Source organism: Cryptotermes secundus, unplaced genomic scaffold, assembly GCF_002891405.2.
Source record: "Cryptotermes secundus unplaced genomic scaffold, Csec_1.0 scaffold400, whole genome shotgun sequence".
Classification (NCBI taxonomy): Eukaryota; Metazoa; Arthropoda; class Insecta; order Blattodea; family Kalotermitidae; genus Cryptotermes; species Cryptotermes secundus.
The window spans coordinates 776575-793948 of NW_019723908.1; the positions used below are offsets into that span (position 1 = coordinate 776575).

The 17374-nt window shown below is 42.6% G+C and overlaps 1 protein-coding gene across 1 annotated transcript in view; it reads left to right on the forward strand.

Annotated features, from left to right (window-relative positions):
- The window catches only part of LOC111862076 (protein dachsous), a 657337-nt gene that overhangs the window by 585318 nt on the left and 54645 nt on the right, over window positions 1–17374 (forward strand). The window contains exons 8-10 of the mRNA XM_033750539.1: window positions 1814–2316; window positions 6683–7847; window positions 15641–15988. Coding sequence (XP_033606430.1) covers window positions 1814–2316; window positions 6683–7847; window positions 15641–15988 — 2016 coding nt within the window. The remainder of the gene's footprint in view (window positions 1–1813; window positions 2317–6682; window positions 7848–15640; window positions 15989–17374) is intronic.

A 17374-nucleotide genomic window follows, 5' to 3' on the forward strand; every position in this document is an offset into this window, starting at 1 on the left:
CGGTCAATCACGTTTGGGAATGCAACATGGATGAACGGATCAGAACACCCCCCCCAAATTATATACGCGTTTCATGGACTTTAAGAACAGCGAATCACTTTTCATTGAACTCGCTATGAAAATATTGCCACTGGCTTTGTCCCTCACGCACGGTTGTGCAAACTGTTTCAACCCAATTACAAACAAACTCATTGCCCTACAAATGAATACGATTTTGTCAGTAATTTCTGTGGTCGTTTTTCTAGTTTAGAGATTAATTTTTGAAGCCACCGAAGCGTCATTCATTCAACTCGGTATTTAGAGCTTGCCACTTACATTCACTTTTAACACAGTAGTGGGTAAACAGGTGGAAATCATAGCATATTCTACCTGCTTGTCAGCTGTGCTGCCTCTGCATAGTCGATCCAGTTCTATTCCAGTCAGACAGAAACACGCCCGTTTCTTTGAACTCCTTCCATAATTCTGATACGGCTTTGCGCTGACCCAGAGCGCAGCCAGTTCAGTTTCTTGTTCTGAAATATCCGTGGTTACGGAGGCAACTTCAGGGGAACTAGAACAGAACACAGGGTTGGCCAACTACTCTCTATGGCGACGATTCCAGCAAAATTTTACTGTAACTTGTATATAAAAGAATGGTTCCAACTTCCATGATATGAATACAGTTGCCATCTTGTAGTGCACTCAGTTTCATCTGTTACTTCACGACATGTTTCGGCAACATAGTGCCGTCATCAGGTGCCCTAATTACGCTAATCTATTTCATTGCTTGCCTTTATAAAATTATTTAAAAAGTGCGTATTTGTCAACTATAATGAATATACACATACTAAAACTTGTTATTTATTCATCTTATGTGTCATAATTAAAACTTGTGTGTGGTTCTTCCACTATGAGGGTCGTTTTTCTTATATTCTGCGTAAACCGTGTCTTGTGATGTGTGTTCCCTTCTTAGCTGCGAGCTAATAATTTAGCGTAATTAGGGAACCTGATGATGGCACTATGTTGCCGAAACATGTCGTGAAGTAACAGGTAAAACTGAGTGCACTACAAGACGGCCACTGTATACATATCATGGATGAAAATCAGTGCAACAGGACGCTAAAATACAACATTATGAATGGTTCCAACTTATTAACCTGTTAAAGTAATATTTCTTATATATATTTCTCCTCTAGGTTCTAAAGGAATAAGGCATATATAAATAGTTGTTCTTGTGGGAAGGTTTCAGAACTTTATCTCTGTAACTCGGAAACGAAGCGCTTTCTGTTGGGTTTTCCTTATGGAATAGATTTTTTAGCCATACTTACTCACGGAGCTGGGCCCTTCTTGAGGAGCCGCCAATTCTGCAGCTACTCAAGAATTTCCCAGCATTTAATGGAAGCCGGAGATTTATTACCGTGTTCACAAGAGCCCTCCACTGATCCCTATCCTGAGCCAAATCGATCCAATCCACACTGTCCCATCCTATCTCTCTAAGATCCATTTTAATATTGTCTACCCACCTACCCTCTTTCCTTCTGGATTTCCCACCAATAATCTACACGCATTCCTCGTCTCCTCCATTCGTGTTACATGCCCTGCCCACCTCATCCTCCTTGACTTGATCATTCTAATTACGAGTATACTTGGAGAAGAGTACAAGTTATGAAGCTCCTCATTATGCAGTTTTCTTCAACCTAGCCATACCTAATTTTAAATTTAATAAGTATATATATATATAAGTAAGAAAAGTTCACGCAGATAATCCATGAAAGTGCACGATAACATTAATTCCAGAATGAATATAAGACGCCAAATGCTTTTCATTTCACAGGTGAAATCGTAACACGCGAACCGTTGGACCGTGAACTGAAGGCAATGTACGAAATCGTAGCGGAGGCCAGGGACCAGGGCGTACCCCCTCGAAGCTCCCGGGTTGCTGTCCACGTAGCCGTCACAGACGTTAATGACAACTCTCCAGAACTGGTCGACCCTCAGGAAGACGTCACCAGTGTTCGGGAAGAACAGCCACTTGGAACGGAAGTGGTACGTGTTCGCGCAATCGACAGAGACGAAGGAAACAACGCCTCTGTCACGTATTCCATTCTGAAGGGCCGAGACTCCGATGGCTACGGAGTCTTCACTGTCGATCCTGTGTCAGGGTTAGTTCGTACACGGGCTATATTGGATCATGAAGACAGAGCCATCTACCGGCTCGCTGTGGCTGCTACTGACAGCGGGAAACCACCGAGGCAGACAGTTCGACTCCTAAGGGTAGAAGTTCTCGACCTGAATGACAATCGACCCACGTTCACAAGTTCCAGTCTCGTCTTTAGGGTAAGTACTGTTTCACTCTGTTGGTGCGGATTTACTAAAGTAAGGCCGTGCCATAGCTCAAGCGGTTAGTCGCTGGCTTCCCACCGCAGCGGCCCGGGTTCGATCCCGGGTCTGGTCAAGTGGGTTTTGTGGCGAACAAAGTGGCACTGTGGCAGGTTTTCTCCTAGTACTTCGGTTTCCCATGCCAAGCTTATTCCACCAGTTGCTCCACAATCACCCTCACCTATCATCTGGGGTTGGTACAATAGGCAGAAGTGGCCGCAGTACAAGGGACCTAGTCCTACCCCACTAGCAATAAAAAAGAATTTACTAAAGTACAGGGTGTCCGGATGAAAGGTATCAAAAATAAAATAATTATATCCCAGAAAGCTTTTATTATACACATTTATGTGTTACACCACTACAAAAAACTACCAAATTCTTTTCTGAGTACATAACTGTCTCAGTAAATTTCAACGTGGTCTCCTTTGGTGGCACGACAAATATCCAGACGATCCAGCTATGTTTGGTGTTACCATAGCCACAGCGTCCCTTATGCAGACTTTCAAGTGTTCCATGTCGTTGATCTTAACCTGGTAGACAGTGTTCTTCACATAACCCCACAAGAATAAAATTCAGTGGGGTTAAATCTGGCGACCTAGGAGGCCAAGCGATTGGGCCACTTCTGCCCAACTATCTCCGAGCCATCACTCTGTCCAAGTGATTCCTAACATGGTGGCAGAAATGTGGCGGCGCATGCGCATTAGCGGTGCATGGAAAAAAAACTTACAGGGTTTTCCTTTCCAATGACATAAACCGGATACGTATATGACAATTACTTTCCGAGATATAATTTTTTTCTTTTGGATACCTTTCATCCGGACACCCAATATATATTTCACTGTTAACACCTTACGTACATCCAGAATGGATTTCAAATGAATCGGATGTGACTGTGTGAACTGGATTCAGCTGGCTCAGGATAGGATTCAGTAGCGATCTCTTGTGAGCACAGTAATGAAACTTCAGGTTTCGTAACAGGCAGGGAAGACATTGTCGAGCTGAACGATTGTCAGCTGGTGAAGATAAACACTTCTCCATGCACTGGAGTACTGACTGGAGTACTTTCATTTCCTCTGTCAGTTTTCCACTTCTACACTGTTCCCACACATGGACGTCGATGCGGAGAGGGTAAAAGGCAGGCAGAATTTAAAATAGAAGGAAATATGCTAGGATACTAATCCTATAATCTGAGCACTAGTGTGATCAGCAACAGTAATCTTAAACGGCCTAAAGTTAAGTGGGTATAAATGTTCATCACTCCTTCTTAATTCTGCCAAAGGAATTTTGTATACGAGTGTATGGATTATGGTTATTATGTTATTTGACCACAATTTTTCAACAGCGGAGCCTACAATTTGGTGTTTAGTGAGATTGGATGCCGGTCTAGAAAACCGAAATTAACGGCCTTGGGGATTCGTTGCGCTGACCACGCGACACCCTCTATCCACTGTTGGTACTAACTTCGCCGAAAAGCGGTGGTCGCTCGGTCGGTGTAGTTCGCTTGCGGACTAAAACCACGGAGTTTCTTTGTGAGATTGGATGATGATCCTGAATACAGATCCTGAGTATAGGAGAATTTTCAAGGAAATATCCTGGTCTGTTTCTAGTAATTTGGCATTTTGTCAAAGTGAATGACGAAAACCATAAAATTCTCAGTAAAACTTCAGATATTCTAACTACCCACCTACTGAATATAGTCTCGTTAAATAACCTTTTACGATTACAACCTCATCTGATTTGGGAGAGTGACTGTTTACTGGCTGGATTACTGAGTTTGATTCCCGGTGGGGGCAGGATTGATGTATTCGCTACCGTGCCAAGGCACAGCCTGGTGTCTGCCGAGCTTCGTAACCACTGGGCAGATCTCTTCTGTTTGTTCCATGGATTTAGAACAAGGTGACCCTGAAGCTGACCACAGAAGCACATCGTGATCTAGCATGCTTGGATCTTTGGCTCCACTCTCCTTTCTGTACACGTTGTGGTGTTTATGGATAAGGTACCTCTTTGACTAACTTTGTGCATATTCTTGTTTGAGATTTCTGGATAGTGTATTCATATAACATCGCCGCTGGAGCCGGTTGAAAACAGTAATCATAGTCACATGGCGGTGACCATGAATTTTACTATCTGGGATGTGACACTGCGTAATTTAGTAGATAATTACCGAAGTTTCGGAAGACTTGACGGGACCATCTCTTCAGAGTCATTCTGAGCATGGAGGCTGCACCTTCAGCCGACATATATTTACCAGACTACACGACATCACACACCCAATAACAGCGTTATTTATTTTGATGTTATCCTCCCATCTGTGCCTGGTCTCATTACTTGATTTATTCTGACAAAAAATAGATATATATTAATTATTAGTTTTGCAAATGAACCCGCGGTTTTTTAGGCAGCTTCTTCATCATTTTGCCGTACAAATAATATTAGACGAGTCGTAAAATTTAAGGGATTTGCCATTACGCGTTTCTGGTCTAGAAAACCGATTAACGGCCGTAGGGATCCGTTGAGTTGACCACGCGACACCCTCTATCCGCTAAAGTTGGTACTAACTTCGCTGGCAAGCGCCGGTCGCTCGGTCAGTATAGTTCGCTTGCGGACTACAGCCACGTAGTTTGTTTATTTTGTTTATTTGCCATTACATATTTTTCTCAATTCTCATTTTACTTTTCTTCCTTAGGAACAAATACTTTCTCACAATTGTGCTACCAAACTTACTGTCCTTAAAACCTTAAATATATTCTTAATTTTATTGTAAACTGATTAGAAGTCAGACGTTCTCTTCTGTTATGATCACTTTAATTATATAATCAGTTGGAAGTGAAACAACCCATTGACATGGAACGTTAAGGCAGAGTGGAGTCATAGACATAGCGCGTACATGTACCGTACAGCTGACAACCATGTCATTTTCGTGGAAACTTTATTAAACGCCATTACTTTTTTATTTTCAGTTACCTTTTATTTTCCTTCTTCGCACCAGATCATTTAAGAGCGTTTTTGACAGCAAACAATTATTGCATGTCTATAAACATATCTTAACGTCTCCACATCGTGTGTCAAAAATTCGTCACTTCATTCCATTTTTTTTTTAAATTCCCGTCGTAACTTTGTTTCTTCTTTTATTTTTACTTCTAGCGAAATTTACCGCTAGAAATGCGAGCCGCTAACAAACTGTTTGCTCTTTAGATTTCATTCAAGACTTGAACTACTTACTTTTTTGTTGTCCTCTACAAATTCTCTTCACCTCCTTTACATTCTGTTTTCGTCTTGTTGTCTCTTCTGTTTCCGGAATCCCGTTCACCCGGTTGGGCCAGGTTTCTGGTGGCCAGTACCATCCCTTCTCTGGATGCCTATCAATTGACACTGTACTCATAAGATAATTATCGTGGTCCCTCGTACGAAGTAACATAAAAACGTAATTGCGTCTCTGGTTATTACTGTTAAGCATGTTTGCTTGTTGGTATAGTCGGTACGTATGCATTTCGAATCTTGATAGGATTACCTGATGTCCTGACTAAATGCTCAGATTTCTGGATAAATTCCGGCATGTCATGTATACAAATTTCGCTATGACTTCATTTATTGTCACGTTCGTATAACATTTGGCTCTATGTAATCTCTACATTTGACATGACCTCCGTTGTTACTATAATCACCTCTTCCAAAACAATATTAAAACAGAGGTGAGTAACATTTTCTGCATGGGAGCAAATTTATGAAACATAAATGCTACCCTTGTTGCTACAAAAAATGACAACTGTAAAATATTTATTGAATAAATTGTTATCCCACTTTCCCTCCTTACAAAACTTTGCGTGTACTTTGGATCTGGCTCATCCTGGTCCGTCACACTAGCAATATTATAAAAATTTAATCAGCTGGCATTGTAATTATATTGTATGTATCTATTGATATTGACCAAACACGTTGTAATTGTAATTTCTGTCTGTATTGATATATCCTGAAGATGATCTCTAAGACCGAAACATGTCAAGGATGAAAGATTAAAAAGGAAAGAAAAGAAAAAAACATTTTATGAGTCACACTGAACGAAGTTGATTAACCTTTTATAATTTGTACTACTTGAGAATAAATTAAAAAAATAATTAATGTCATTTTGGTATATGAACCGAACATTGCCTCTGGTCGGAATTAATTGTTTAACGGTCACAGTTTGTGCACGCCTGATCCAGAATGTTACTAACATTAAACATTTTCTTCAATTCATACGACAGTCTTAAAGTTAAGGTCATTGTTAATCTCGTGACCTCAGCAGCTAGTGCTGTCCATTTCATAAACACTTAATATTTTTCAGGTGAAGGAAGACGTGAAAGTGGGTCACGTTGTCGGTACTGTCGCAGCATCCGAGTCCAGCGAGGGAGACAATCTGGTTACAGGCAGAGGTGGCAGTCATGTAACCTACACCCTGACAACTCTCACACCCAGCAGTTCCTCTGGTCACCATAACGGCCAGGTTGGTTCCGAAGTGCCTGTAGGAGCCTTTGACATCGATCGAAGTTCAGGTTCTTTGGTAGTAGCCCGCGAGTTGGACCGTGAAATGCAGTCTGAATATCGGCTGGAGGTCCGTGCTTTGGACACGACCGCCAGCAACAATCCCCAGAGCAGCGCCGTTTCTGTCCGCGTCGACGTTGCAGATGTCAATGACAACGCTCCTCGTTGGCCCGATGATCCAGTCAACATCCTCGTCCCAGAAGACACTCCTGTCGGTTCTGTGGTATGGAACTTCACAGCGTTTGATGCTGATGCAGGTCTCAACGGTGAGATTCGTTACAGCCTGGTCAGGCAGTGGCCAAACATAACCAGAACCTCAACCTTCACAGTTGACCCACTGACGGGAACTTTGACTCTCAATGCAGACCTGGACTATGAGGCTCTTCCTGAATACACTTTGATCGTCCGAGCCACTGACCAACCGTCCAACAAGTCAGAGAGATTGAGCACTTCTGTGACGGCCCGAGTGCTGGTGACAGATGCTAATGATAACTCTCCTGTGTTTGTGTCACCGGCGCCCTCCTCTGTGTTGCTTAGTGATAGTTCCCCTGTGGGCACGACACTGTGTCACGTGATCGCAGTTGATCGTGATTCTGGTGATAATGGTCGTGTGACTTATGTGATAAGTAGTGGAAATCAAGAAGGTAAATTCGCGTTAAGTTACGATACGGGAGTGCTGACCTTAGCAAGGTCACTTGTATCTGTTGAGGCCCCTGCTAACAGAAGAGGAAGTGGTGGAAGTGGTGGTGGTGCGAGTGGTGGGAGATACACCCTCAACGTGACGGCAAGTGACCATGGCGCACCTACCCCCAGACATACCACTAAGGTTCTTCAGTTTATCGTGCAAGGCACGAAGGAGAATCCGCCGAGGTTCCTCCACTCCCTGTACCACGCTAACGTTTCTGAAGATGCCGCCATCGGTACCTACGTCACCAAGGTGCTAGCCAGATCTCCAGTATCTGAACCCGGTAAGTGCAAGTATTAATTAATTTCATGGGGTCTATAGTACTTGGGATCCGAAGTTCTCTCAGCCGTGATTCTGAAGAGCGCTGTTTTCTGGAATGTAACGCTTGCTGTCTGCTTCATGTGTGACACGCGGTAGCGTAGTTGGTTCCTGCAGTATGCTACAAGCCGTAAGGTTAGAATCCCGATGAGGTAATTTTATTTTTTTTCTCTTTACCTAATCCTTCCAGCCCCAACATGGCCCTGGAGTCGACTGAGCCTCTAACAGAAATGAGTACCAGGAAGATTTCTAGGGTGGTAAAAGACGGCGGGCGCGTAAGGCTGACATCCTTACCGCCATCTTTGAGTCGATTGTCGAGAAAATGTGGGAGCCTCGACCTGTCACACCCCTATGGGCATTCACGGCCTGTCACAAGGCAGCTTTGCCTTTACCTTTTTATCTGCTTCATGCATATTGCTTGGTTTATTCTTCGATCCTGAAGATGGAGCAACATGTTCTGGTTTGACGTTCGTCACCGCAACATTCATCACTGTCACCACCACTATCATCTTAAGGATCCATAACCACTGTTTCCGCCATCACCGACACGATCACCACATCAGCATCTCCATTGTCGCCACTACCTCCAGTATCACCACCATCACCATGACCATCACCACTGCAATCACTTCTTACGAGACGATGAAGCCCAGAAGCTGTGAAGATGCGGTAGCGTCGACAAGACGCAGTGTCGTCACTCTGAAATTTGGAGGCAGTCTGTGATCCACAGAGGTTATTGCGTTCAGAAGAAGTTGTGTAAAATCACCTAATAAGCTGTAAGCAAAATGATCGCTTTGTTTCAGTGAAATACCTGTTCAGTTTCGGAGGAAAACAGAGACATTACTCTTCAGCACTCTCTGCAGACACGACTTTAATCGTAAGCTAACTGTTTCAGCTTGCTACTATAAATAGTTGAAATAACGCAGAACAAAATTTCGATGTTACATAACAGGGAAGATCTCCTTAGGGATCCTTCGACAAGCTAGCATTGTCCATAACTTCGGACACCCTCTATGCGCAAAGGTTGGAAAAACGGCGGTCACTCGGTCGGTATAGTTCGCTTGAGGACTAAAAGCCACAAGCTTGTTTGTTTTTGTAGCCAGTAAGGGCAACAGGTAATGTTTCTCACTTGATGCTACAAGATGTCACGCCCTTTCTGACTTCACGTAAGCCCCTATTCATTCCATTCTTTCAAAGTTCTTCCTCAGCCTCAGTGTCCTATGGGTCAGTAAAAGGTAAAAGATAAAGATAAATATGTCCCTGTAAGAGCCCTTGAAGTCCTATAGGGCATGAGACGTCGAGGTTCCCACGTCTTCTAGACAGTCGGCTCATAGATGGCGGTAAGGTTCTCAGCCTTACGCGCCGATTGTTCGGTAGTGTAGATAAAGTTATTAATGTACTTAATAAAGCACTACGGTTTGAAAGCTTACGGAGTGTGGAGGTAGAGCGCCACGAATTCTTATCCCCGGCACTAGATAAAGTCGAGTGTTTAGCTTCAGACTCATACCGCCTTACCACATTATCAACTGGAAAGGAGACTGGGAGATCCCATTGTCTATCACAACACTGCAGAGAGGAGGAAAGTCTGGTGTCCCTGTCATAAACAGAACCCAGGTTTCTTGATCGCTAAGCCTGTAGCCTATTCAATATTTTTTATACCGACTGAGCTATCCCTGCTCTTATTTAACGAACTAAAGAAGCAGGAAATTTCCGATTCTCCGTAGTGTTAGGCTGATGATTAAATTTGCATCAATACATTTGTATCTGTAACAGACGAACACAAAGACCATCACAAAAAAAAAAAGTGGAATATGTTACTTCGAATTAGCGCAGACTTTTCAATGTTGTTTCAGCGTGGGGTCACAACACCGCTGTAAGTATCGAAAGAATGCATCGCTTCATAGTACTCAGCTTACCTGTCTTTCACTTATTCAGTCCAGAAACTTCTCTCTTCCCGTCTGCTGTTTAGAAACGTAAAAATCATAATATATAAATCTATGTTTTGCCTTTGGCTTTGTATGTGTGTGAAACTGGGTCTCTGATATTAAAAGAGGAACATGGAATGAGGGTGTTTGCAAACAGGGTGCTGAGGATAATATTTGTACCAGAGAGGACTGAAGTGATAGGAGGTTGGGAAGAACTGTATAACGAGGCACTCTTCGCCAAGTATAATTAAAATGATGGAGTCAATGAGATTGAGATGGGCAGGGCATGTAGCAAGAATGGGGGAGAAGAGAAATACATATAGGATTTTGGGTAGGAAAGCCACAAGGAAGGACACCTTAATATCAAGATGGATCTTAGAGAGCTAGGATGGGGTAAACACGGACTGGATTGAGCTGGCTCAGGATAGGGATCAAGACGGTAACGAATATTCCGGCTCCATGAAATGTTGGGAAATTCTTGAGTAGCTTCGAAACTTGCGGCTTCTCAAGAAGGGCTCAGTTCCATGGAATTAGTTAGTCGTGCACTTATTATAGTGAATTATGCTTAATGAATATCATCAGTGTGTTTATAAGCCTGTAAACATTGCTGCATATTTCTACCATGTATTCCAGTCCCTCAACAATAATAATAACGAAATTTCTTCTACTCTTTTTGTTTTTGCGTAAAGTTTGTTTCAGTGTGTAAAGTTTGTGTCATATGCAGATGACGACCGCACATTGTGGGTCATTAATATGGTACACGGTATTGCTCCTTTGTGAGAATAAACCGAGTTTGCTACAAGAGTGTCCTCTGAGAACTTATGTATACTTCTTTCTTCAAAGGTTAAAGGCTTATCAGATATTTCTCGGAATAACGTATGATGAGGTGTAATGATAATATATTTTATTTGATCACGACTCGAGTACGATGGATGGCGTGCAGACAGTTACATATTTAGCCTGAATAAGCAGAAAGGATAATAATCCTGGGCTGATGTACATCTTGAGTGGTCGAATGATAGTTGTTTTTGGCCAAGTAATTTTTTATAGCTCTGGAAAAACTAGTTTTCCTGGGGAAGGGGGGAATGCTAGTAAATGGCATAGAGCCTTTTCTTCTACGAAAATTAATTCCTTTGCGCGAAGAATCGTGACGATGTCATTGCAACACAACATTTCTTCGCTGGTCTCCATTAAATAAAAATTTTTCGCTCTGTAAGTACATGGGAGAGATATACGTACTAATGGATTACCCTGGTAAATAAAAAGAGGAAGAATCTTCCTGCTGTACCCGAAAGAAATGTTAGGATAGTAACAGTCCAACTTGGATATTGAAAGCTTTATTCTTTTATCTTGCTGTCTCCTGTCTAAAATGTTAAATGTTTAAACACATAACACTATAATTTCAACTCTTGTTTTGTAATGTTAAGGGAAACGTGGTTTCTCACTTTAAACATAGAATTAGGACGTCTGAGAATAAAATAAGGAGAAGGATATTTAAATCCAGGAGAGACGTAGTGACAAAGGGATAAAACTAACGCATAATGAGGGAGCCCTCTGTTCATACCCTTCGCGTAATACAGTCATGCTGACAGAGTCGCGTAGCCGATCTGTAAGACGGGTGGAAGTGTAAGCACAGGCGATAAACGACTTTTTATTTTTAAAAAAATTGGAAAAAATATTGAAGGAAAGCGATGATAATATTATAATGTATCTTAGGAAATCAGTTATGAAGGCATGGACTGAATTTAAATATTTTTGGACAGGGTCCAGTACAGGATTCTCTTGAATACGATCGTGTATTTTCGGGCGCCATGAATACAGTGAATTTCTTGAAAACCTCAATAAGATTAGATGTATTTCATTTTTCATGTATTTTCTTTTTTTAAGAGATCCCTTGTCGTGTTATAGGGATTCATAGTAGGAATTAATCGATCTGAGACCTTCATGCATGAAAATTGTAATCATTCCACATTTTTCAAATAGACTGTAATACATGGTGGGAAAGCCAGAAGGAAATAGACCACTGGGAAGTCCAAGGCGTAGGTGGGTGGACAATATTAAAATGACCTTAGAGAGAGAGGATGGTATGGTATGGATTGGATTGATCTGGCTCAGGATAGGGACCAGTGGAGGGCTCTTGTGAACACGGTAATGAACCTCCGGGTTCCATAAAATGCTGGGAAATTCTTGAGTAGCTGCAGAATTGGCTTCTCCTCAAGAAGGGCTCAGCTTCATGAGTAAGTAAGTAATACATACTAGATATTTTTAAATTCGCTCAAGATCCTCGAAGATGAATACATGGATAGAAGAACAGACGGAGAATCTTCACGATTAGGGGCTCATTTCATATGCTTTGTGCAAGGTATGCATACTAAGAACCTTCCCACACGGGGGAGTTAGTTAATTGGTATGCAGAATTTAATAAAGGTTTACCTTTCATGTACCCCTCTAGCACTGAATTGCGAGAAACCGGTGCTTGGTCACAATGGGACGATATATCATGCGCTGCGGAAAGACGTATGCCCCAACCTTTATTAACTTAACTAAAATACACTCTTCCCCCGCCACTGTGGACTACCGCCCTCATGATTTTTTCGTTTAGGATTTGAACACAATGACTAAAATTTCGTATTGATACGCTGTTTATTTGCCGATCACAGTGGCCGTGCGGTCAAAGGCATGAATTCTCTTCGTTCCCTCAAACGCTGGGATCGTGGGTTCGAATCCCACTCAAGGAATTCTGTGGCGCTTTTATCCTACTACTTTTGAAGGAAACTAAGAGTTAAGACGGGCACTCGGTAGCGTAGTTGGTTGAGGCAATATGCTACAAGCCGGAAGGTCGCGGGTTCATATCCAGATGAAGCCATTGGATTCTTCAATTGGCCTAACCTTTTCAGCCGCACTATGACCCTGGCGTCGGCTCAACCTCTAGCAGAAATGAGTATTACGAATCTTCATGGGGGGGTAAAGGACGGCCGGCGCGTAAGGCTGACTACCTTACCGCCATCTGTGAGTCGATTTTCTAGAAAATGTGGGGTCCTCGACGTCTCACAACCCTATGGGCCTGCGCGGCCTGGTACAGGGATAGATTTGCCTTTCTTGACCTTTTACTAAGAGTTAAAAATGGTGTTGAATATTTGTTCAAACGAAACATATGATAGTTGTGTTCAAAATTGACATAAAAGCTGATTTGATAAGTATTTTTGCATGTTTACTGGAGTGTCCTAATTAACACTTAGAGACTTTCGTGAACAGCTGATAGTTACTTATCTGACAGTTATGTTTCGCCTCCTTTCTTGGAATCCCAAGCGTTCGCAAGGAACTGCCTCTGACCAGCGCCTCCGGACCACACCTTCACACTCAGTTTCACAAAAATCAATTCGAATATCGTCCAGTTGGGCCCAGTCTCACAAATTATGATGCAGTGTGCTGTCTCGTCTCTCCATAAAGTGCTAATGTCCCATCCCCCTCACCCTTCTTCATTTAATCGCACTAATACGAATATTATCTGCCGAATAGTAGTCCCCCCTCCCATTCCCTTCTGTCTCTAAAGTCTTCATATTGATCTCAGCACTGTCTGCTTCTATTTCTTTGCCTTTTCGTACTAGGCCCTCGGGTCTGTTTCCCATTCAGAATTAATTTGGAACTGTGGATCTTGTAGACAGTTGGTAGGAATCCTTGGACGGGTGATCCAGGCCTTTCGCAAGGCCGCTACCTACACAGGGCAACACACAATAGAAACGCAGACATCCTCGAACCCACGTTCCCAGTGTTTGATCGGACAAAGAGATTTCAAGCCACTATGATCGGCGCTTTGTTTTCAAACCCCTAAAGTACGTGTTCCTCCCTAGGTCTAAGTTTCTTATATCAAGTTTCATTAAGTAAAGTGAAGTTGTGCCTGCGCTTAACCGATTAAGCACTACACCATGAAGGCGTCTAGGGGAATGGATATATAGATCCAGATTTCCTTGACCTCGGTACTAGTTGGAGATTAGTTGTCATATTCACGCTCCGGCCAATTTATCCTTGAGGAAAGAGCCCCCGGTATCCTTTGGATAGGATGCTGGATAGGCCCCAGAGCCGGTCTGGACGCTGTGAAGAAGAGAAAAGTCTTGCCCTTACAGGGACTCGAACTCCGACACTTCGGTCATCCAGCCCGTAGCCAGTCGCTCTACTCACCACGCTATTTCGACTCCCATATTAATTTTCATACCCATAGAAAACAAAAGTTAAAATTATTGTTTTATATATTTAAATTTTTAACATTTTAGTTTGTACTCCGGAAAATAAAAAAAGATTCTTAACTGAATACTTATTGTGCTCTAAATTTCGCAAGGAATATCTTCGAACCAGTTTGCTATGCAGTAGATCTGCAAATATTGAAGTGTGTACGTCAATGTGAGATTTATTTCCCAGTAGACCTTCTGTTCGCACACATTTGACAGGCTATAAACTGATTTGCACAGCAGTAAAGAATCCTTACATGCTAATCCATTCAGAGAAAGAATTATTCCCTCTGAAATATCGGCGTAGTAGTACCATAAGAATGGGCTCCGTGCACCCCTAGCAGTATGCAGTAACACGCCCTGTCGCTCTGCATTGTTCCCCAGTGTATTGTATTCAACACTGCCTTCAGATACACTTGTTCGCGACATTACTGCAGTCACGGATCTAAGTGCAACACCGCTCGTCTGAAGCACCGTCAGAGAAATGTCAATATGTTGTTCTCACCTGGTGGTCCGCTTTAGTTATTAAAGTTGTCGGGAACCGAGTAAGCTCACTAGCCTGGTTTGAATTAGTTCCTAGAAAATTCAAGTCTCTGTTTATTTATGGATTTATTAACTACACTGCCAGTAACTGAGATCATGAAGCAACAAATGATTAAATGATTAATGAAATCATTTATTTTATTTCAAAGATTTAAAAACGCGTAAATATTAAAAATGAGATTTTACATGAAAAAATAAATTTGGCTTGGTTCATCCTGGTCCATCACACTAGTAATAAAATTACCACCACGGAGCAGAGCATCTTTCTTGATAAGCTAATGGTGGCTCAATTGGTTTAGCAGTTTCTTCCATTGAATTCGAAATCTTGGTATGATGTCCACGACCCGCTGAAGCCCCGCCTAACATTGTGTAAAATATATTTTTACGGTGAAGGTTTCTTATTCCCCCATCCAGTCTCTGAGCTGGAGGGCATCCAATTTTCGGCTGCCAGTGACCTGTTCTCCGTATTCGCAGATACCCTCCTTACATCCTCCATCCGTATTCTGGGGACGCACCACGCCATGGCGACAAGGAACCGCTCAACATGCAGATAAATCAATGCGGAGTTCAATATTCTTCGCTTTTTTTTTTCTTGGCACTACAGCCTCTGTGGGCCTAGGCCTACCTCCATGAACTTCTCCGTTCACTTCGGTTTTTCTAGATCTTACACATTCGGTAGGACTCCTTGGGCGGGTGGTCAGCTCGTCGCAAGGCCTCTACCTGTACACAAACACAGAAAATAGTCACACGCACAAACTAAACATCCATGCCCTGAGTGGGATTCGAACCCACGAAGCGAGCGAAGAAAGTACGTACATGCCTTAGACCGCTCGTCTACCGTGACCGGCCTTCGCTTTGTTTACCGAGTCCTTTTGAAGATATTGTACATGGAGTTACCGACTCAATTTTATCAGAGGCTCTTCTAATACTTAAATACGTGAATTGATACTATCACTGATATTTACTAATAATTTTAATTATTGCTTCATTTGTTTTTTTTTTATGTTTTAGTCATCCTGCTGTATAAGATCATTTTGTTGATGCTGTTATCTTCCTATGTGTAGGCAACCTGACGTACCACATTCCAACCGGAATAGCTGAGGATCGTTTCTCGGTGGATCCACACACGGGTGTTGTGTCCGTGAGGGCCCCATTAGACCGAGAGACTCGGGAAAGCTATATGGTGCCTGTCTATGTGACGTCACCACCACGTCGACCCGGGTCGCAGCAGATCGACGTGACCACAGTGGCTGTCAGAGTGCTTGATGTGAATGATCATGCTCCAGAGTTCAGACCCGGCACCTGCTATACTGTGGCTGTTCCGGAAAATAGTGATCTTGCTATCATCCATACAGTAGTTGCCACCGATTTGGACAGCGGACCCAACGGGGAAGTCACATACAGCATAACGGGTGAGTAGTGACATGTTGGCGGAGTTCCCAGCACAAGAAAGTACAGACGCATGTCCCTATCAATATATACTGCTCAGCTGAAAATGAGGTCATCTGCATAACCGACTAAATACAGTTGGATCGGCTCCTGTTTTCATAACCGACATACGACATCGCTAGGTTCATTGTGGAAACCATCTATCTATGGTTCTACAGCCATCTGCTGGACTTTGGCCGTTTTTCCAGTTTCTTGATCTTTACACAGTCGGTAGTACTCCTCAGAAGTTGGATAAGCTCGTCGCAAGGCCTCTACCTGCACATAGAACAGCAAAAACATAGAATAAACGCACACAGACATCTATACCTCAAGTGGGATTAGAATCCACGACCCCAGTGTTTGACAGGGCGAAGACATTTCATGCCTTAGACCGCGCGGCCACTGTGAGGGGCTTGTGGAGACAAAGTAAAAGGAAAATTTCGTACTGGGAGATATCAATGTAGACTTTTTGGATATTGAAGCCCCCAGAATATCTGACACATTATCGCTTTGGTTGATATTAATGCTTGATTCAATGTCAACGCAAACACATATCCTCATGAAATTCTTTATCGATAATGAAGCCATAACATACATTATTTGGTGATTTGTTTACATGTAGAATGAATTTCGACACATCACTTTGGTTGGCATTGCAGCTCAGTTTATAATAGATACAAGCCGCAAGAAAATAACTCTTATGCCAAGTACTCACACACACCGCTTGGCTGATAATGAAGCTGTCGGCATAGCCGACTCGATATGTTTGCTGACATTTCACTCAGCGTTGAATAATGATACATGACATAAAGATATGTATCTTATAGCTGCTGTATCAACACGCTAGGTAAGTTAGTTTGAGTTTCGACTGAAGAAACGGCAATCGAAATTGAGGAATCCAATTGTTTACCTCTGTTCTTCCGGGACAGTTTCTCGTTTATCACATCTCGAAAACACAAGCTTCATTTTACCTTGTATACACCATTACTGTTATATGGGACGCCATATAGCCTATACAGTAGTTAACAAAGAGTAGCTGAATAAAGGGAACTATAAAACTAAACTCCGTGACTTTAGTCCGCAAGCGAACTATACCGACCGAGCGACCGCCCCTTATCCGCGAAGTTAGTTCCAACTTTAGCGGATAGAGGGTGTCACGTGGTCAACACAACGGATCCCCACTACCCTTAATCTGTGTTTTCTAGACCGGAGCCTCTATTTCCTTGAAATTACTCCTCAGTTATCCTCACGAGGCTGAATGGACCACATTCTTGACCCACTACTCAGAAAATCTTGTAGCGCCGGGAATTGAACCTCAGACCTCTGGATCTGTAGCCAGGAACTCTGGCTGTCATTAATAATGACTGGTG